The sequence below is a fragment of the Chenopodium album genome, chromosome 3 (genome assembly GCF_948465745.1).
Source record: "Chenopodium album chromosome 3, dcCheAlbu1.1, whole genome shotgun sequence".
NCBI classification, from domain to species: domain Eukaryota; kingdom Viridiplantae; phylum Streptophyta; class Magnoliopsida; order Caryophyllales; family Amaranthaceae; genus Chenopodium; species Chenopodium album.
Window position 1 is genome coordinate 81,780,318 of NC_137836.1, and position 23,333 is coordinate 81,803,650.

Here is a 23,333-nt window from a genome sequence, read left to right on the forward strand (position 1 = left end):
ACATTAATTGGACTGAGTTTACAACAAATGAAAGAAAAGTATGGTAAAAAAAAAAATTAATTATCATTTATTTGGTACTACTAATTACTCCGTAGTAGGGATGGCAATCTAGTCCGGATCCGACCCTACTCCGCCCCGATCCGAGGTAAAATATCCGCTCCGAGTCCAAGAAAAAAGTAATCCGAGTTCGACTCTGTTAAAATAATCCGACTCCAAGTCAGAGGAGGGTCGGAGTCGGATCCTAAAAAAATTCCGAGAAAAAAAACTCGGAGTCGGAGTCGGAGGTCGGATATTGAAGTCGGAGTCGGATGTCAGAGTCGGAGTTAGATTTAACCTCCGACTTCCTGTCGGGTCGGAGTCGAATTTAGCATAATCCGCTCCGAGTCCGACCCGTTGTCATCCCTACTCCGTAGTCCTTTTGTCTCTTATTATTTGTCTGAATTCTATTTAAATTTATCCTTAAAAGATTGCTTGTATTTCATTGCTATTTTTTTTTTTTTTTCATGAGAGTCACATCTTTACTCATTACTTATGTCTCTTATCAATTTCACTAACCAAAAGTTAACAAAGTAGTCCATATAAAATTAATACTCCGTATTACTCCGTGTTAGACAAGTATTTGGAGACGAAATGGAAGGAGTACCAACTAATACAAGTAACAAATGTTGCAAGTCTTTAAAAAAAAATAGTGAAAACTTTTGTAAATGCTTATCATTTTTTTTTTTGGTGTTTAGAGAGCCACGAGGGCAGGGTGAGAATCGATCCCAAGACCTCCTAGAATCGGGAGAAAAGCTCTAACCACTTGAGCTATCCTTCACTCTCAAATGCTTATCATTGTTATTGGGCTAAGCCTTGCAATGTTAAACACAATACACATAATCATGATCATAAAATAATTAAGGTACGTAGTAGACTAGTAGTATGAAAGATAATAAGCCTGGAGACCTTCAGACCTCTGTCCTTAGATATTTTAAGCGATGCATCCAAGCAGAAAAAACTGACGTCTAATCAGAACCTGGTACGCGCCAAGTATGCAACAAACATCACTCCTAAGAACTTTCAATGAGGATGCAAAAAACTTCCACAATTACAGTGCAATTACCATCCATAACTTTCACTTACAAATTTACAATGTAAAAAAACTTCCACTATAACAGTACAAAAACTTCCGCTATTACCATCCTTCTCATGAATCTGAACATGTTAAGGGTCGCGACCCTTCAAACTGCATTACTGCTCCAATTTATGTACTTCTCCATATTACAGTATTATGGATCCCGTCTTATACTCCATCACCTATTATTCAAATCACCATTCACTTACATATGCAGATGCCAATATCAGGAAGTACTAGTTACTAGATGGGACATTTAATCCAGTACTGGACTTCAGATGACAAAACAAAGGAGTAACATGATGTAAGAAGTACAATCATTATTATTGATGATGACTATTTTTTCTCTAAGACAACTACCTGCGGTATAGGTATCTTAATTCTTACATACAAAAAACTGAAGAGAAAAAGAACGATCCACATCTCACATGTACACAGCAGAGCGGATGAGGTGGAGAAACTCCGGTCCTGTCAATATGGTTGAAGTCACACCTGTTATCTGAGCGTTACAAAATTCGATAACAGAGCACCCACTTGTATGATCAATATCAAAAAACAAAAAATCTTTCAATATGCAAGAACTATACTGGATTACTGGATATACGTCATTTAATTATTCCATCTTCTAGTCTTCTGAATCATTCTCATTTCGGCTGTCTTCAGCTTCAGGCATCTTACTATCACTGTAATCTTTTTTATTGTTGGAGGAAGATGGGGTTCTTCGATGGTGGGGAGTATGTACCTCAAGATCATACTTCTGAGAAGCAATGTAATTTAAAGCAGTGACCACATCATATACAGAAGGCCTTTTAGAAGGTTCCTCTTGAACACACATTGCAGCGATTGCAAGAGCTTGATACAATCCTCTCGAGGGAAATTGGCCTAGAAGGGCTGGGTCTGCCATTTGAGGAAATTTCTTTCTGTCTTTGAACAATGGTCTTGCCTGCAAGCAACACAGAATATGTTAGCCAACTAGAAGCGCCAAAGTCCAGGCCAGATAGATATAAAGCAGTGTCAACAAATTAACTTAGAACAGTTATCTCACTCCTTGTATGGTGAAGCTTAGTCTTTAAAAAATCTGCAACCAGGCATTATCCTAGCACATCCAGTATTTCGAACAAAAATAAACAACAATTCCAATTGTGCTGATAAAAGAGATAAGTATTGAGTGTTGACTAAGCAACAGAGAAGAATTTCCAAAATTTCCTAGAACCAAACAGGGAAGCGGGTTGGGTAAGCCCTTTGGGCACCTTAGTAAATTACCAAAGAGCTTCAGAACAGCAGCCATGTGACCTATAATTGTAAATATACAACCTAATTACTAGAGATGCACAAAAATTCAAGGAAATTTATCAAAGCTTAATTGTTATTTCCATATTCAATAAGCCAGACACTAGCAGCCCATAGTTTGAGATAAGCCCTGATTCAAACAACACATGATTTGACAGTAAAAGCAGGACCCTGACATAGAATAGAATCATGGACAATAATTAATGGATTTAAAGGAAAGTATTAACCTCTAAAAGACATGGAACTTCTAATTATAACACTCCATATTTAGTAAGCGAATTTGGACTAAGATTTTAATTATAATCACTAACTTTGCTCTCAAACTCTAAGATATCGAACCTCAGGGCAAGTAGTAAGCTGATGTAAACATAATCAATATAATCAGCCAATTTAGACAAAGGTCAGCCCAAATCAGATGCAACTAAAGTTAGCAAGAAGGTAATACTTCACAGTCAAGCAACATCTCTAACAAAAACAAAATCACATGAAAGCAACAAAAGGCTCAAGTAACAATAGACCAATCTAACATATGAAACAGCAATCTTACCCAAGCAACAAGATTCTGTTCACGCCCGTCTTTTGTGCTATCAATTGCTTTTCTTCCTGTGATAAGCTCCAATAAAACAACACCAAAACTGTATATATCTGATTTAAAAGTCAGCTGACCCGTCATTGCATAATCTGGTGCACAATAACCATATGTACCCATCACCCGAGTCGATACATGAGTATTGTCTCCAACTGGACCTACTTTGGCCAGCCCAAAATCCGACAGTTTAGCATGATAGCCCTCGCCAAGCAAGATATTTGAGCATTTCAAATCACGGTATATTACAGGTGGCTGCATCTTGTCATGCAAATATTCTAAGCCCCTAGCCGCCCCAGCAGCTATTTTCATCCTTGTGTTCCAATCAAGAGCCTTCTGCTTATTTCGGAGGTCTGCAGCATTCATTATCAAGGCAATACAAAAAATGCATTAGGATATGAAAAAAAATTGCTAGAGAAGGTCTACTTGTAGCAAAAAAACACACAAAGGCGCCTATGTACCGTGTAGATGGCTTTCCAAGGATCCTAGTGGCATGTACTCATACACCAATAGCCTCTGATTACCCTCAGCACAGTACCCAATTAATTTCACAAGATTAGGGTGATCAGCTAGACTAAGTGTCACCACTTCAACAACAAATTCCCTGATGCCCTGTACTCCATTACGATCAAGTTGCTTGATGGCAACCACCTGCATCAGAAAAGGCATATATGTTACTCCAAGAAACTACCATCATCCACCATTTCAGGCATATAAACAGCAGTTTAAAATGAATCAGAGCTTACAAAAAAAATACAAAAATTAGTATCCAAAGAACAAGATTAACAAAGCGACCTCACTAGTATCCAATAATTTCCCTTTATACACTTTGCCAAAGCCACCCTCGCCTAGGAAGCCTGATCGAAAATTATTGGTTGCATCCACAAGCTCTTGGTACGTAAATGTCCGCGCCTTGGACCTACTAGGGTCACCTTGGACTGTAACATCCGTCACACCCGACACCCTACCATCCGTCGGTCTAGCATCCGAAGACGGAACAGTCACTTCCCTAGCCTCCTCCCTCCTTGCATTAACATCCCTTCTGGAGTCCAATTGTTGCTTAGCAGCTGATTCGTCTATAAAACCACATCAAAACTAAGTACTACTAGACAATAACACCAAATAGTGTGAAATTTAACATGCATTAAAAAACAAAATGAAAAGTGAAAAATTCTTTAAGGTAATTATTATAGCCTAATAATTTAGTAAAAAGATTAATGATAAATTGAGGGGTAAAAGTCAAAGAAATGAGCAATAAGAGACGTATTAGACTGTAAGAACATGGGCATGAAAGACTACGTATTGACATGACAATCATCATGAAAGAATTAAGCATGCATGATCAGGTACAAAAAATCAACATCAGATTATTATAAACATGAACATACCCAGAATTAAATAATACAAACTCGGAAAATTAATTAAATTCAACCACCAAACTATTCACTATAAAAGAAAGAACGAAAATTTGAAAACTTGAAATTTCGAAAATGAAAAGTGAATTTGTGTTGTTACATTTTGCAGAAAATCAACATGAATCAACAAATTGATAAAAGAATACAACATCAAATTCCCCTGTAAATAAGGATGAAATTCACCCAAAATTCAAACCCATTTCAGTTGATTGAAGTACAATTGATGTAAATTCTGATGAAAAGAAAAGATGGGTTCACATTAAATGATCAAAATTCAACGAAATTAATCAATGTGTCCCAGAAAATTAAACAAAAACTCAAAAACCCATAAACTTTTTAAATTATTTATTTGGGAAAGTTAGATTACCTGCAGTAGAAGATGTACGATCCTGGGCTTTATTCTTAAAATTAGAATTGACAAAATCTTTAGGATTATGATTAGGGTTTTCTGATCGCTTTTTCTTGTTAGAATTTCCAGAACACCCAAAAAAACAACCCATCTTCTTCTTCCTTTGTTCTTTGTTTCTCTGTTCTTTTGTCAAATTTACAAGAAACAAACAACCCAATCAAAAAATTCTGAGAAAATTTGGGGAAAAAATTTAGAGGAGGGTGACTAACAACAAGCAAAGCACCCGCCCCTCTTCAGTTGTTCAAAAATGAAAAAAATAAATTGACAATTTTTCTCTTTCTTTTTCTCTCTCCTTTTCTTTTTATCTGTGTTTTGCTTTCCTTTTTTATTTTTGTTTTTGATTTTAATTTTTTGGGTGTGAGACAAGGCAGAGAGTGTTGGGGTTTGGTAATGTACAGTAGACAAATATTTCATTTTTGACACATAAAAATATTTATATTTAGGGTGTAATAATGTAAACATATTTTCAAATTTTGAAATGGTTATCATTTTTAAAACTCCTATTGGTTTTTTTCCACTTAATAATCACGTAATATTTCGTAATTAATTAACATTATAAAAATTATAGTGCAATATTTTATAAAGTGTGTATTCTGTTCCCTTTATTGTTTTACCAAAAATAAGTTTTGAAAAGAAAAAAAAATAGAATTATATGAATACAATTTACCACAAATTTCCTTTAAAAAAAAAAAAGGACGACAAATTTTGATAGATTCAACTAAAAAAACAAAACGAAAAGTACTTGAATAAAACAAGTATGAAAAATCATCTATCATTATGTGTTGTAAAATACTATTCTCCACACAAAATAAAAATGTTACATTATAATTAATAGTAATTGCATTTTGTGTGAATAATTAACGTCTATATTTTTTTAAAAAAATAATTTACTATGTATTTTCTTCTTCCATACGTTATTGTCTTTTTATCCTATAAAAAAATTTATTTTATGAACAGAGTGAAATAGAGCGATTTCCGTAAATAATGCTAAAATAAAAAATAATTCAGTATATATGTCAGTTTTAAAACTATTTCTCATGGTACCGACATACCGTACACGTAGGATTAGTGTAGGGTTGTAAAATCCGAGGCTATAAACAGCTAATAACAATAGCGGATTTTAAAAAAGAATCGCTAATGTCATTAGCGGTTTATTTATTAAAACTGCTAATGTCATTAGCGGTTTATACTTAAAATACTCAGTAACTTATTACGCTTTATGTTTAGGTTCTTCAAATAGACCCGCTAATGGTATTAGAGGTTGTTCAACTAGAACCGCTAATACCATTAGAGGTTCTATTTAAAGATCCTCTAACCATTATAGGTTTTTCAAATAGAACCGCTAATGGTATTAGAGGTTTTATTTAAAGAACCTCTAACCATTATAGGTTTTTCAAATAGAACCTCTAATACCATTAGCGGTTCTAATTTGTGTAGAACCGCAATTTTTATTAGCGGTTTATTAATAGCTAAAAAAAAAAAACAAAAATCCGAGCCTACGTGGATGGTATGGTGGGAAATATTTTTTAAAGCAACATACACACGGAAATATTATTTATTTTAGCATTATTTATGAAAATTGCTCGAGTGAAGTATGATATATTTCTAACATACTTAAATATTTATGCATTTCAAAAATATATTAGGAAATTATTTTTATGAAAAACTCCGTACTTCATATATTAATATTAAGTGGTTAATATTCATCATGCTTTAAAAAAAAAAGTCACTTTTGTCATTTAATGAGGGTGGAACCATTTTTGTATAAATTACAATAATAATTAAAAATAGCATTTTCCTGAGAAAAAGAAATCTAAAATTTGGACACTTTGACTGAGTTCTCCTACAGAAGCCACACGGTTGAGTTTGGTAGCCCCGCTGGTTGCGTGCCACGTTTCGTACTAGAAATAGGGAAGGATAAAAAGGTAAATTCAATTAAGAAGAGGTTTCTCCGTAATAACAAAAATAAAACCCTGTTTGGGGTAGTGAGCTCCACTACTCCAGCTCTTAATTTCTGAATAACGCGGTGAGGGTTGTAGCTTATGGGTTGTTGGAATTGGACCAACATTTACATAACTACTCGTATAAAGAAGCTGTTTTCCACATTTTCATTGCTTTTAATTTTGGATCGGTAAATTTATATTCATGTTCTTTGAATTCAAGCTGTTTTCCACTTTTAACAGCTGTAATTTTTTTGCATCTATATAATTTAATTATGTCATGACTATTTGTCTACCTATAAACCAAATAGTATGATGTGGTGCTGAGTAAGATAATGTGTAAAATGCAATCCATTTATTATTTTGGATTTTCCATTTTGTTAATTTTGAATATTTGAAATCTGAGATGGTTTGGATAAGATTTTTTTTATATAGAAATATCGATTTTTAAAAATATTGAAGGTCAATTTATTAAAATTTATTAATTGATACACATAAATTAATATTGTATAGAATAATTAATTTAAATTGTGTAATTAGATTGGTTTTGAAGGCATGTTGATGTGGATTACACAAAGTCGATTTGATCTTTGTGATATAGTGGATGACTACTTTCACATGCATAGACATCGTAATTATTCTTAAAATAGTTGTCAATCCTCAAAGATAAATTATCCTTACTTGGATACCGTTATGTTTGTAAGAAAATAGCGTGGATTAAGAAACAAAAATCCTTGGTGTACATGATGATTGTTCAGCTAGTCTTTTGTCGGATCGACTTGCTACACATATTCAATTGTCAGTGCAACTGACATATTCAAATTTCAATATCATCAATCTTCTTCTATCAAAATGTGTATATATACTGATAACATTATAAGTTTTTAACTTATAGAATAATTACTAACTCAAAACTATCAATTCATTAGAAGTAACCTCATTGTTATAAATTAGTTAACATATATCAATATATGTTTTTTTTTTTTTTTTGAAGACTATATATATATATAGGCAAAAGTTAATGAGCGCCCGCGAGGCGTTAGATAAGAGAATTAAAGTACAAATATTAGAGTAAAATTACTACAATAATGCATGTGTATATATATATACACATACATGCATTATTGTAGTAATATCTTTATCTTTTGAGTCTAATTTCATTGTTTTTCTATAATGCCAATTTAACACGCCATTATATCAACTAATAGTAAGACACGTTACTAATTAAATTTAGTAATAATCCGTTGTTTTTTTTTGGAATTGGTTGACATAAAATGTGGAGTAAATAAGAAATGTTTACTTGACTAAATTGTACTCCGTATAACAACAACTAACCTCTAGTTTTTACAACATAGGTGAAAACTTTTTGAAAATTTCAACTTCATCACTAGTTGTGACTTGTGAATTGTGATATTTCCTACGTATGACTAGACAACCACGTAATTAACATAAGTAAATACCCCATTTATTATTTGAATGAATCATTAAATATTTTTCCCTCAAATTAAAGTCACAAACCAAATGAAAACTAAAAGAATCCTTATCAAATCCAATAGGCGTGGTTAACTAATTAGCACTCAAACAATCGTGCACCAACTTGTAAGCTACGGATTAGATTTGTTTGGAAAGAAACAACTCAAACAAATTTAAGCTTTTTAAATTAAAACCCCAATTTTTTGACCACCTAATTTTGCCATGTGTCAATAACCCAATTCACCATTTATTTTCTACAATATTACCATGCAGTTTGCCGAGCTCATGCTATTATAAAGTACCTTAATTAATTAATTTTACTTTACGTGAAATGAAGTTTAACAAGGAATCTAGAAATTATATTCCAAGGTTTCAACATATGGACGGTTTAGATTTATTGATCATAACATTAGCTCACTCTACTTTACACGTGTCGAAAGTCGATAGCTTTAGAAATGACTCATACTCCTATCATATAATTTCTCATGATAAACTTAGGATTAGTTGAGCTAATAACTAATCAAAGTTTGCCACTAAAAAAATTGGTCGGCCGTTTTTTCAGTTTTGTGATGCACACACATAAGCAAGAAATAGTATGTAACATTAGCTAGAAGTGACATTAATTAATGATAATTTAATTAATCTTTGTATCATTATCTCAGGATTAGTGGTGAAGCATATATATAATATGTAGTCAATGTGTAAATTCGTTAAAATCAAATAAATAGTGGATGACTTTATAAGGCATTGATCGATTTTTGAATATACCTTTGTCATATTCGTTTCAATGTTGTATTTGTGAAAGGGACAAGCTAAGCTAAGTTCTGCAAGCAATTCACGCTTTCTAATGGGTTTTGATTGTTGCAAATCAAATGGAATATCATTAATTAGTTCATCGTCTAAACTAAAACGTTAATTTAATATCTTTATTGGCTTTCATAATTATCATCATTATTAGAGTTGAAAAACAAAGTTGAATTGTGTTTTATTTCTTTCGATTAACATTTACTATAAAATATATAATATTGAGTTGTAATTTGTTCACCAGTAAAACGATACTAAGGTTTACTTTTACTTGGTCAAAATGATATTAAGGTTGACTTAAGCATTTTGGAGGCCCTATGCTACCAATAAAACCAAGGGCTCCTTTTTAAAAAAAAAATTACTCTTATAAAAAGAAAGCAAATAAAATACATACAAAGTATTTATAACGGTAATCTTACTAAGAGCATCAACAATGGTGAGGATAAATATATCCTTTCCCTTTTTTTTTTTTTTTTTTTTTTTTCTGTAATCGACACATCGTATTCTTTTTCTTCCACATCACTTCCCACTATCTCCATCCTTTTTCTCATTCTCCTTCTCTAATATTTTCAACATCAATAAGGATCCTTTCCCATTTTCAATCTCCTATTTACATATACCCCACTATATATTTTATCTCTTATTTATATAATTATTTATTAATATAATAGTTTTAAATAAAAAATAAAAACTAAAAATAATAAAGCTTTTGGCACAAGAGCCAAGGAAAAGAATCCTTTCCATTAAGAGGAAACCACCTTTTCCTCTTCTTAAGAGGATCCTTTCCCCCTATTTCACATCAATGAGGATCCTTTTAGCCAACAAAAAAGTGAGCTAAAAGGATACAAATCCTCGTTGTTGCTAGTGCTCTAATAGTTTTTATTATTCATTATAGTGTTTTTTTATGAGTTGTGAATGTAAATGTAAATATAAATATATATTGATCCTTACTCGGCTACTCCTTACTCCTTAGGGACTTAGGATTCTAGGAATATTATCAAAGTATAAGAATTAAATAGTATCCTAACTTCTTGTTTATCTTTCCTTATTATAAAAAAAAGAAAAGAAAATACTATTGAAAGAACTCATACTTAATTTTTGTAAAAAAAAAAAAACTTAATTTCTTTCTTTATTACTCCAAAAATATACATTCATAAATCTGTGTATAAAGAAATGGGCCTAGACATAGATTTATGGTCATATAGAATTATAGACATACTAATAAAAATGTATGGGTCAAAGTTCCAAGTGAAACATTCACCAACCTAGGTTCATATTGTAATTTGTGGGCCCAAACCAATAATTTGCATTTTTCAAGAAATCGAACAGAAATGAGGACCACCAATTAAGGAACATACAAGTAATTAATTGTGTAAAATTATAGTCAAATGTTTGCCGATGTCAAATAATAGTGGCTATCGGTGGTATAGGATGGCCGCCGGCCACCGACCATTTTAATGCATAAAATAGTGGTCACACCAATGATGTGACCTCTTTGTAATAAAACAAGCTTCAATAGTTCTATATATATTCCAATTTTATTCTCAAATCTATATTGTGGATTTGTGGGATATTTTAAATTTGTATTTCTCTTTTCTTATTTTGACACTCTTGAATGATTTTTTATTTCCACTTATCTTGTTGTGATAAGGGGGTTACATAATATTACACGGAATAATATCTTAAAATTTTGAAACTATGTTCTTTCAAAAAAAAAAAAAAAAAAAAATGAAATTATGAATTAGTTTGGGTGAGACAAAATTGTGAATTGCTAGATGAGGACATTAATTAAATTAATTCGCAAAAATTTATATTAACAAAGTTGGGCATTAGCCACCTTTTGTTTTATCTGAAAATGACATTGGTGTATTTTTTTGTTGAAACAACATTGGTGTATCTTATTATCTTTGTAATATACATAATTTTTATAATCCATAGTAATAAAAAAAATTATTAATTGTTAGTTAAAATTAAGGATAAGAAAAGCCAAAAGTCATTATACTCCCGCCGTCCCATAATATAGTTCTTGTTTGTGGAATTGTGGATTTTCATGGTATTTAAAAAATAGGAGGAGAAAGTGAATAAAGTACATTAATAAAAGTGAAAAATACGATCGTAGATAAAACTTAGAGAGATAAAGTGAAAAAAATACCAAGCATGTGCAAAATTCAAGTGTAAATTAGGAAGTGTAATGAATATAATAGTCTTTACATACTATTCATAAATGGAAACATAAAACAACATTTTGGATCTCCAAAATAGGAAAACAGTAACTATATTATGGGATGGAGGAAGTACTAGGTTTTTTTTTTCAAAAAAAAAAATAAATAAATAAATTTGGTGGAAAGCAGCTAGCTAAAAAAGTTATTTATCAAACAACTAGGTTGAATCCCAAACCATACACGAATGTTGAATAGTTATAATAAAAATGTAATAATTATATATTTATATTAAAAAAAAATGAATCAATTGATCAATATTAAGCCCCATGATATATATTATTTCGTATTAATATTTAAATATATAATACAAAGTAAATAAAATGTGCAAGTTGTTATTTTAGCAAGTTTGCTTTAGATTTTATACTCCGTATAAAATAAAAGTCATAATTTAAATGCAACCTTTTTTTAAATATAATATATATATTTTTTTTTATATAGAAAGTAGTTTTGTCGGGAAATTTTTTAATAATGCATTGTTAATTGTCCCCTTAGATTCGCTTTTAATAACATTTAATTGATTAATTTTTTTAAACTGTATGACCAAGATAACAAATCAAAAGCGAAAAGCTAATGAGCAAAACAATAAACAAGAACAACAAGACCTAAATTCCATAAATGATTTGAAATTGGTTAACATAAATAAACTTTTATTTTTTGAAAAAAAAAATACAAAAACAAAAAAACTCTCACTTCCCCTGGTAAGAAAAACGACACCGTGTCGTCTTACTGATAAGTCTCGTGTCTTCTAGAGCTGTAGTGCTATACTCCAGCAATCCACCTTCAGAAAAAAAAAGGTGAAGAAAAATGGCGGCAATGAAGCAACTTGCTCTAAGATCAGCTTTCAAAACTGCGTCGTTTCACTTTGGTTCACACCAACTTCCTCTTCGTCGAAACTATGTCCGCGCTTTCTCAGCAGCGATCATGTCTCCGCCGTCAATGGCGGTGGTTTACGATCAGCACGGCCCACCTGACCAACTCACCAGGTCCCACCTCCTCTCTTTCTCTCTCCTCACTACATTGCACTTTCTCAAATTCATCTCATAAACATTTCTAGGGTTTAAATTTGCAGATTAGTGGAATTTCCGCCGGTTGAAATCAAAGCAAATGATGTTTGTGTTAAAATGCTTGCTGCTCCCATCAATCCTTCTGATATTAATCGAATTGAAGGTATATATAAATTCTTGCTGCATTATATTGTGATGTAATTTTGTGAATTTTGATTGGTTTAGTTTTGGTTGTTTTAGGGTTTTGAATGAGTTTTTGTGCAATTGTTTGAATGTTTTATACAGGGGTTTATCCAGTAAGGCCTGTGCCGCCGGCAGTTGGAGGTTATGAAGGTGTTGGAGAAGTTTACGCGGTCGGGTCTGGTGTTAAGGGTCTTTCCCCTGGTGATTGGGTTATTCCTTCTCCCCCTTCCTTTGGTATTCAACTTTCAAACTTATTATCTATTTTTTTTTGGTTGTAATTTGTATTTCATGGTTTGCATTGCAGTATAGTTAGTTAATATGAGTGTAGGACTTTCGTATAATGTAAGATATGAGGCAACTTCCAATAGGAATGTTTTATCGTATATTGCCCATCTTATCCTGGAATCCGTGTTTACAATGGACCTAGCATCATCATGAGGATCCGAATAATGACATTGTTAGTTTCTCAATAGCATGGTTATAGTATATTTTGCTTTATTATCCAACATACTTTATCTTGGTATGATCCCTTATCAAGGTGCTTTTCCAATGTGCTTTACGTGTGCTATTAAGAATGGCGTATATGATATTGATTTGTTAAAGTTGGGAAGTACCTGAGGAGATGAAAACTACTACAACATTATGATTCTAGAATTATTGACCTGATCTTTCTTGCAATGCTGTGGGAGAAAGTGTAATTGGCTAATTGCTTTATTTTTCTCATGCTAAGGCATTTAGCTTATGCTGCATTGGTTGCTTTACTCAGGAACATGGCAATCCTATATCGTACAAGAGCAAAGTGTATGGCACAGAATTAACAAAGACACACCTATGGAGTATGCTGCCACAGTCACTGTCAATCCTCTGACCGCTTTTAGAATGCTTAAAGACTTCATCCAACTGAATCCAGGTAACCTGACCTTTTTTTTTTTTTTTTTGTAATTATCTTGCATTTAAAATATCACTACTCAGTAATTATACAATTTTTGTCACTTGTCTAGGATGGTTTGGATGTATGCAGCTCTGCAGCCTTAGATATAATTAGTGATGATTAATACCTGCAGTTTATTCACTTTCCAAATTAGAAGTACTTTATTTATCTTGCTGAATTATCAACAGGTGATGCAATTGTGCAAAACGGAGCAACAAGCATGGTCGGGCAGTGCATCATTCAGCTTGCACAAATTCAAGGTGTCCATAGCATCAACATTATTAGAGACAGGTGCTAGTGTGAAAGATTGATCGGTGTTGAAATGATGCTGTTTGGTTTTAATTTCACGCATCTTTCACTTGCTTCAGGGCTGGGGCAGATGAAGTAAAGGAAAATCTCAAGAAGCTTGGGGCAGATGAAGTATTTACTGAAAGTCAATTAGACGTGAAAAAAGTGAAGGAATTGCTGGTAATTTATGTCACTATCAAAATCTTTATAGTTACTGGATCCTCATGCGTGTCGGTTTGAAGATCTTCTTCATCAATTATATCTGCTTCTTAATTATAAGAATTTGAACTTTCTAGGGATCTTTGCCTGAACCAGCTTTGGGTTTTAATTGTGTTGGTGGAAATGCTGCTACTTTGGTTCTCAAATTTTTGAGGTTTCAATATTCAACTTGATTCTTTGTAATGTTAAGTCTCTCTGCTCTTATGATGATATTTACAACATTTTCTGTTTGTCAGGAGTGGAGGAACTATGGTGACATATGGCGGAATGTCTAAAAAGCCTGTTACTGTGTCTACTTCATCATTCATCTTCAAGGTATACTTGTGGTTATGATGTTGTTGTGCATCACAGAGACAGAGTTGTGAGAAGTGAGGATCCAATTTAGTTGGTTAGGTGATTGTATTAAGTATATAGTCTGTCTGAATGAATCATCTGCATTTAACTACTTTTCATTGATCTTTGCTGTTTGCCAATCATTTTGTTTTTTTTTTAAAAAAGTGACATTTGTTGCTGCTAAATACTATCTCCGTTTCATATTATATGTAACATTTGTCAAAAATGGATGCTTTATATTTACAACAAATGTTTGTGTTTTTATTTTATTTTATTTTTTTAAGTTGTTATTTCTCCCTATCTTCTCCTCATCACATGCATCTCTATCTTTCCCTCTCCATTTAACACTCATGAGCAAATTTTGCCTAGGAGTACGTGCAAACTTATTTGTTGCAAATAATATGAAATAGAGGTAGTAAATGTTAATCATGCACCTTATCACCAATGTTGAGTTTCTAATATGTGGTATATTGTTAGCTGATGATATCCTTTGTTCCATGGATTTCTAGGATCTTTCTTTGAGGGGATTCTGGCTTCAGAAATGGATGAGTTCAGATAAAGCTGATGAATGCAGAGATATGATTGATCAACTTTTAGGTCTGATGCGTGATGGAAAGATAAAATATGAGTAAGTTTTCTTTTGCAGAATTATATACGTTATAAATTTTCAATGTTTTTGAATGTGAAATTATCTATGCTGCATTATACATACGATGTTAGAAGTTTTAGTTGGATAGCTTAACCTTTCCATACTACTCTATTTTTGCCCCCTTGTTACGAACTCTAGTTGCTGCAAATGTTAGACATTTAAGCTGGCTGTTTGTCCTTTTCTTTCTTCTAATTCTATCTGCTATCACGAAGAGCAAATAAATTGTCTGAGAATTTTACAGGAATAACTCCTAAGTTTGCTTGTCTTACTTTGATAAAACCAACTTAATTTGGATACTATTCCCTAGTCACAACTTGGCCCCATGTCCCTAGGATAATTTTGGATAATCTAATTTTGGTATTTAATAATACGGAGTAGAGGGAGATTTTAGGATTATTCAATCCTGCTTAATTGCGCTTGTTCTAGATTATATGCTTCTTACGCCTGTTTGCATCTGTTGCTTGCAGCATGGAACTTGTTCCTTTCAAAGATTTTCATATTGCTCTGGATAAGGCGCTTGGTAAACAGGGGAGCAACCCTAAACAAGTCCTCATTTTTTGATTGTGGTGATGCTGGCTTGTGCTGTTACAGTGTTATTTAATCCAAGAATAATTGTTGGAGAAGTTCAGTGACAGCGGCAGTTACATGAAAGTTGAGCGAATCTTTAAATTAGCACTGTAAATCTTGCATACTTGTTGATATGTCAACCCTCCCTTCTTAGTATACTACAATTCTAAGTTTATATCAATTGCTTAACTTGTCCATCAATAAAGTAATGTCTTTATTCTGTGTGAAATGAAAAGGGGACTTCAAGGTCAAATGTTTTGATACCAAAGCAACCTAAATTATACAAAGTTTTAACTTTTAATGTTTGATATCCAGATTTTATGGATAAACTAATATACAATATAAGACACATTTTTAACTGTATTACTGATAATAAGATATGTTTGAATATTACATATGTTGGATAATTTACCTACCGTTCTTAATTTTTCAGCCAGGTCGATTCTTATGTATTGCCAGTAATTACCGGAACACAATTTTTGCCCAAAAATGCAGACAACTATTGTTGTGCATGAAGCAAATACTAGTATGCGTGCAGCATCAGTAGATCATTTTGCCTGCTCTCCAGGAAAGATTATCCAATTTGGGTGAATTTTTTTTTTTTTTTTTTTTTTTACATTGCCCCCCTCTTATTAAAGAAAACCCTGCCATTGGTGTCCAGATCCAGAGATCGGTTTATCATGCCTTGCAAATTGCTATGTAGCACCAATAATTTCATCTTCAGGCTTCAGTGGAGACTGTTAGTCTGCGAGTTGTGGAAATATAAACAACTATGGAGTAATAATTACAAACATGTGATTTTATCAAAAAATTGCTACTTTAAACAGTTTTGAAAATGTATTCTGGCCTATACACAACAGCAGCAGAATGAATCAAAAATTAAAGAGATGATCGAAGTTTATCATTGAAGATAACTGGAGCATCTTCCCAATGAATCTTATACGGTAGAATGACAATTGTAGCTCAATCCAACACAAAACTTCAAATATATATGCCGCCAACCAATTTTCAGCTAACGTTTTCCTTGTCCAATATATAGTTCACAGCATCTTCCACAGTGTCAACAACCTACAGAAATAACACAAAAGACAAACATAGCTTGATAAACATAACGAATAAGCGGACATGCTAGTAGGTAGAGCCTGCGCTTGGAACATTGTTAGACTTTTCCATAGTTTCTTTAAGATGAAAAGATAGTCTGTGATAAGCTTTAATAGGGTCAATTTAAAGTAATGTCAGCTTGGCCTCCAATTAACTCTTGACATAATTCCCTATAGAGTACTAGTTTGATGTGTAGTCTTTCCTTAAAATTTTAGTAATTTAGTTGAGCGATTTATTAGGAATTTAAGATAATATAAGAAAAAATCAACATTAGCTTACAACATTCAGTCACATGGCCAAATTTTAGAAACAGAGAGAGTACTACACTCGAAACATGTAATATAAGTTCATGAAAGCAATTCTCATAAGTGTTCAGACTTCAATATATTACAAAGAAAAATAAATGCACAAAAATATGTCAAATACCAATGCATGACAACCAATTCTCACAAGTGTTCAGTAATTACATACCATATCTGCCGGACATTCAGGATCATTTTCTTTTCCTCTAAAAACTCCAGTCCTAGTTAAAATAGAGAACCAAGGACGTCCTGCCTGAAATAAACAATATTTTGCAAGTATTGTAATGTCAGTATGACATCAGAGTATATATATGTATGTTTCAAGCTGCTTAATGAGATGTAGTCACCAGAAATTACTAATGCAAACAGCCGAACAAGCTATGAGACTCACCTGTTGTGCACCTTTAATGTCAACTGAAGGGTTGTCTCCAATCATGTATAGGGTTTCAAAAGGACTAATGCCACCAAGGTCTTGATTGGCAGTCAGTTGGTTATGAAGTTGCTGAAGAGTATTTTCGGCATTTTTGAAAGCAAGTGGATTTGGCTTACCAACAGCCGAATATTGCAAAGGATGAGGGTGAATACTACACAATTAATCACACTATAAGTCTATCAGAGCAGTACATCAATTTTAAGAACCAAACTAGACAACTTATCATATGGTTAAAGATGCTACAGTCAAAAATGCCAAAATATTAATCTCAATCGAGTGGTCAATCCAAGAAACACCCAAGGGAACAGTAGACCATATGCTTATTTTTTATCAATAGTACTTGAGGTTGAAAATATTACCCCTGATCACAAGCGCAGGTGGTTCAGCATTTAAACAATATCACTTTTCGACAATTAACAATCAAAATTAATAAATTAGACACTCCAGAACATTTTTTTTTCATGATTAATTGGTGTGCTAGCCTACTAGGTGCATTTACAAACAAACCCAACCAAGAGCGAAGAAAAAATTAGGTTATTATGGGGTAACAATTCTACAAAAATTAACAGCAAATACATGATCGAAGATTAAGCAATTTGCAGATGATATATCAACAGAATATACTCTAGTGCTCTTTGTTAAAGAGATCTCAAAAACCTTACCTGTTGAAGACAGATTGCAATGAAATCCTAAAGGCACCCATCCCAAATCGTTCAGTGGGGAATGCACCCTATCTTCGGTGATAACACATCAGTAAATAACAGATAAACAAAGCACTTTAAAATGTGACTTACAGAAATCCAATCTGAAAGTAAACTCACTTGGTATTTCAGATCATCATGAGCAAAGTATAGAGGAGGTTGAGTTCCAATTTCTCCTCCAGGAAGGCCTCCAGTTCTCAATATGTCACAGAGAACCTAAGACTACAGTTAATTAGTGACTAGGAATAAACCATTTACAATGTGCCATGAATATAAATATATTTTAAAGAACAAGTTGGAATAGCGTAGACTTTAAATTGAGTTATGCAAACAACCTGAACGTCCCTGCTCCAATCAACAGAGTCACTCACGACAAATACTGCTTGGACCCTCTGAGAGCAAACATATTCCTTTAGCTCCGCTGAAGGGAAACCTTTGCTCTGTTCTGAACTATTCAGTGTCCATTTTTTATGAGGTGCCAAAGGATCAATGTTGTCAAAGCACAATGCATAGTCATCTATAGAAATAACATTTCTGGAAAAATGGAACAAGCGCATGAGAAGTTGTAGCAGTACAGAACTTGGTGAACAGTCATGTAAATTATACTCTCTTTCAGTCTTCACCCTTGTAATAAGTGGCCAATTATAAGTGTATGTATCCTTTGTTAGCATCCATTAGTTTTATCATGGTAGTTATTGAAGGATGGAAGGAATATGTCAGAAAAGTAGATAATGACCATACTTGAATCCATATTCAGACAGCACTGCAGCAGGTTCACCTTTGCCAACAGCAACAACAAAATCATTCTCAAACCTGCATTTAGTCAACAACATGAAATTAGGAGATGAGAAATAAGTCTTAAATTCTACCAAGAAAAGGAATTGCGATGATTTCTAAAATTTTGCATGCTTCAGAGAATTTATGAAACAGCTATGCAAAATAGATATATTACATCACAACAATGTCTGCAGATACCTGTGTGCCAGTTGTTTGAACGGCGAATGTCCATGCAAAACCTGTAATAATGATGCAAAGTAAGGTAAGAGGTGTTGTAGTTGTAGGTGATATTTGAAAGCCACCAGCATATATGCCTTAGCTGAGTAACATAAAAACTTACTTGTGAAGATGAAACTTCTACACCAAAGAGTTTACTCAACTCAATAGCCCTCTTGGATTCACGAACTCCACCCCCTAGCAGACATAATATGCCAAACTAGTTACTTGACAATGAAAAAGTTGAAAGCACTTACAACTACCAAAACCAGGGGAGATCAAGATCTCCCCAACTTTAACGTAAAGTCCTAAACAACAAAACTAACAACAATGTGGTGTATGTCATCCTCAAATTCAACAATCATCGTCGATAATGTGGTGTACATTAATGCATGCTCTAATGCTTTACTACGATTCATTAACTAAAAACATGTTATGAGGCCATGAAGTATGAACTGACAATGTAACAAAAACTTACCATTAGTTAAAAAGACATAGGGGACCTTCAAGGAACCTACATTCACCATCATCAAATCAGATTAGCGAAAATCACGAACCAATAATGGAAAAACAAACGCTAACATATTTCCTCACTTTTACTCAAGTCAATCAAAGTATGTTTGAAAGAGACTTATCTCGAGATGTCATCCTAAAACCAATTGGGGCAAGAGGAGCAACCCTCTGATATTAACAACTACTACTCCCAGTCCGAAGTAGTTGTCACATTACCGGTTCAAATTACACAATCAACGTGACTATCAAATCGAGATGGTATAACTTCATCACACATCTCCAACATAGTAGATTGGCATACCAATGACAATTGTGACAAATCAAGTTATTTGTTCTCATGTAAAGTTGTTATAAATTAATGGGCACCGATCAAATTATACAATTTATCTAATTAAATTAAAAACTAAGGGTTTTTTTCACATAAATTCCTCCAATAAACTTACAAATTAAATACCCAAAAACCAAAAAGAACGGACCTTGGGGATGATAAAGTTTACTAAGAGCTTGAGGGGAGCCTCCAATGGTGGAATTACCCCGAAGAAGGACACCATCAATATCAAAAGCAATGCCAAACGGATTCCTGTCAAATTTCCCAATTCATCAGAAAATTGAAAAAATTAAAAAGGGGGCAGAAAAATAGAGAGAATAGAGATGAAGAAAGGAACCCAGAAGAAGAAGAATGAGAGAAAGAACGCCAGAAAAAAGATGAAGCTTGTTTATCTCTCTGTAATACTGATGTTGATAATTTACTGACGATTCTATACATTCTTATTCTCCTCTTTCTTCCTTGCGCTTCTCTCTCCGGTGAGATTGAAGGGAAAGTGGAGTTGAAGAAGCAGAATAATTATATGTGTCAAAAAAGAAGAAGCAGAATAATTATTATAGATACTAGTCAAAAGTCAAACTATTTAGCTTAAGTGCAATTAACATTGTTGAGAGTTTAGTTCATGATTAACCATTGGTTTGTACAAATTTTTTTTTTTTCTGAAAGAAAGATTTGTTTTTTTTTAATTACTTGTATTTTATTTATTTATTTATTTATTTATTATTATTATTATTATTATTATTATTATTATTATTATTATTATTATTATTATTATTATTATTATTATTATTATTATTATTATTATTATTATTATTATTATTATTATTATTATTATTATTATTATATATACTAGTTTTGTACTCCGTGCAATGCCCGGGTTGTTTATTGAATTGTAAGATAAATTTTTAATCTATATATCAAATTTTAAAATATATCATTGATACAAATTATAATTATAATTTGTACATATGGAATATTGGTATTTTATCGAAACTAGTAACTAATATATAAAGCTAAACTTTTAGCCAGGTGACGAGACAACGACACTTGGCGTTCCAACTTTTTGCCAAGTGTCGCGCCACGTTGGATAGATTTAAATAGACCTCATAAGATAAAAAAAGTTAATTTAGAATTCTATTTGGATATAATTTTAGGATAAAATTAGTTTTATTTTCGATAAAATACCAATATTTCAAATGTACAAATTCAATTATAATTTTATTAAAAAAATTATTAGATTATAATTCTTAAAAATTAATAAATTATTTTTTGTATCATAATATTTTTTAGACAAAGGAAATAGTTCAAAGCGTAAAACATACATTTATAATATATAATAATCGGTTAGAATAATATACTTCACAATCTAGCAAATCGTATAAAGATTAAAAATTTATTTTATAATTCAATAAACAACCCGGGCATCGCCCGGGGCAAAAAACTAGTAACTAATATATAAAGCTAAACTTTTAGTCAGGCGACGAGACAGCGACACTTGGCATTCCAACTTTTCGCCAAGTGTCACGCCACATTGGATATATTTTAATAGACTTCATACATAAAAATTGCCAAGTGTTGCACCACCTTGGATAGACTTCGTAAGATAAAAAGTTAAGTTTAGAATAAGATTGTTAGTTTAGGGTTCGTTTGGCATTGTTGTGGTTTTCTGTTTTTTGGTTTTTGTTTTCTAAAAGTATATAATGTGAGTCCCATAATGAATAAAAAATTATATAAACTTATTAAAATTATAATAATTTTGAAAACTGACAACAGAAAAGTGGAACACATCTTTTTCTTGTTTCCTGTATTTGTTTTTGGTTTTTAAAAAAACAGAAAACTGAAAACCAAAACTGATGCCAAACAAGCCCTTAGAGTTTTATTTTCGATAAAATACCAAATAATAAACATATAATTAGGCCACAAGACAACATCATTTAGCGTTTTAATTTTTCACGCACCAAGTGTCGTACCACGTTGGATAAATATAGATAGACTTTGTAGCAAAACAAAAAGTTATTTTAGAATTCTATTTTCAATTAAATCGAATCATAATATAATTTTATCTTAAAAGTCCATAAACAACCCGAAAGCTAAACTTTTAGCCAGGCGACGAGACAGCGACACTTGGCGTTCCAACTTTTCGCCAAGTGACGTGCCACGTAGGATAGAGCTATATAGAATTCAATTTGTAGGATAAAAAAGGTAGTTTAGAATTTTTTTTTTCAATCAAATTTGGATAGAATTTTAGGATAAAATTGTTAATTTAGAGTTTTATTTTTTATTATTTGTCATTACATCTCTACATTTTTTTATTATTTATTATTATTAATCACTACATCTCTACAAATAATTAAAAAAATTTATTATTTGTCATTACATCTCTACAAGTTTAAATCGTCACAAAAACATGTCAATTCCTAACTGAAAATTTTATCATACACCCGGTCAAAATACAAGACTTGTAAAAAACACGGAAAGAACATTGTATATTAATATAAAGAACATTTTATATTAACATAAAGTACATGAGGAAAAAAAGTTCAAAACATTTCCTCCCTTGATCTAATGTATTGATTTGTTACTTATATTCCAAAATTTGATTTATTATTTACATTCCATCTTATAAATTACTATTGGTTAAAAAAACTTTCATTTCTTTGTATGGAGAGAGAAAGTGGTTTTACATAGAGAGAGAAATAATGGAAAATTATGAATTTCAAAGTGATTTAATATTATTATGGAGTTGTTTCAATGAATCTTGTAATAGAAAGATGTAATTGACGAATTCGTTGTTTAGGAGAAAAGTACTTTTCAATTTATCGATTAATTTTACTTTTTTTTTTTCCTTCATTTTGTGTATTTTCAAAGGTTGAAGAAGATGTTCTTTAACTTATGATGAATGTTCTTTTACCATGTTTTGGATCCATATTCATTTTTTTAATTGGAATGTTCATTGATTTTAATTAATATGTTTTTTGGGTCTGAATTATATGTTCATTACAATTCAATTTATTTATATTATTTAAGATGATTTTTAATAATACAAGATATGTTCTTTTTACTTGAATAGTTTGTTCTTTTATGTTCATTTGAAAACTAAAATTTTGAAAATGAAAGTTTTAAATTTTTAATTTTTGAAATCTGAAAACAAAACCTCGAATTATTTTTTTGAGAAGATAATTGTAGATAGAAACTGAATATTTTGAAATAATTTAACATTATTACGTGATAAAAATCAATTAATAATTATCTTTTACCTTTTTTGAAACTAATTCTCCGAATTTATTGTGTTCTTTATATATCAATGTTGTGTTCTTTTATAAATTAGTGATGTTCTTTACAACTGTAAGCTATGTTCTTTCTGCTGTGATCCAGGTGTACCATGCTCATGGTACACCCGGGTGTATAAACCAACGATTGATTCCTAACTAATTTTGTATCAATGATATGTTTTAAAATTTGACATATATATTAAAATATATCTTTAAATTTAATAAACAACCCGGGCATCGCACAGGCACAAAACTAGTTGTTATAG

The 23,333-nt window shown here is 31.9% G+C and overlaps 3 protein-coding genes across 4 annotated transcripts; 1 reads left to right on the top strand and 2 right to left on the bottom strand.

Moving 5' to 3' along the window:
- Positions 1–1,419: 1,419 nt before the first annotated feature.
- On the bottom strand, positions 1,420–5,453 carry LOC145624490 (putative serine/threonine-protein kinase PBL7). Its single transcript, XM_081677536.1, has 5 exons — positions 4,773–5,453; positions 3,786–4,066; positions 3,452–3,641; positions 2,952–3,343; positions 1,420–2,057 (listed from the first exon to the last, which is right to left on the bottom strand). Exons 1-5 carry the CDS (start codon positions 4,903–4,905, stop codon positions 1,740–1,742), a joined length of 1,314 nt encoding a protein of 437 aa, XP_081533662.1. The 5' UTR covers positions 4,906–5,453; the 3' UTR covers positions 1,420–1,739.
- Positions 5,454–12,031: 6,578 nt separating this feature from the next.
- On the top strand, positions 12,032–15,680 carry LOC145624493 (enoyl-[acyl-carrier-protein] reductase, mitochondrial-like). Its single transcript, XM_081677539.1, has 10 exons — positions 12,032–12,236; positions 12,323–12,420; positions 12,543–12,674; positions 13,207–13,350; positions 13,560–13,662; positions 13,740–13,839; positions 13,956–14,032; positions 14,115–14,193; positions 14,721–14,839; positions 15,328–15,680. Exons 1-10 carry the CDS (start codon positions 12,058–12,060, stop codon positions 15,419–15,421), a joined length of 1,125 nt encoding a protein of 374 aa, XP_081533665.1. The 5' UTR covers positions 12,032–12,057; the 3' UTR covers positions 15,422–15,680.
- Positions 15,681–16,205: 525 nt separating this feature from the next.
- Positions 16,206–20,296, bottom strand: LOC145624492 (mitochondrial hydrolase YKR070W-like). Of its 2 annotated transcripts, XM_081677538.1 has the most exons (12): positions 20,136–20,296; positions 19,947–20,050; positions 19,436–19,471; positions 19,082–19,155; positions 18,940–18,980; positions 18,706–18,777; positions 18,300–18,498; positions 18,085–18,180; positions 17,926–17,993; positions 17,222–17,414; positions 17,000–17,083; positions 16,206–16,495 (listed from the first exon to the last, which is right to left on the bottom strand). In XM_081677538.1, exons 1-12 carry the CDS (start codon positions 20,234–20,236, stop codon positions 16,436–16,438), a joined length of 1,128 nt encoding a protein of 375 aa, XP_081533664.1. In that variant the 5' UTR covers positions 20,237–20,296; the 3' UTR covers positions 16,206–16,435. The 2 variants fall into 2 exon arrangements, 1 of the variants encoding a protein (XP_081533664.1); XR_014110435.1 differs by lacking the exon at positions 16,206–16,495 and having other exon boundaries at positions 17,222–17,431.
- Between the last annotated feature and the right edge of the window lie 3,037 nt (positions 20,297–23,333).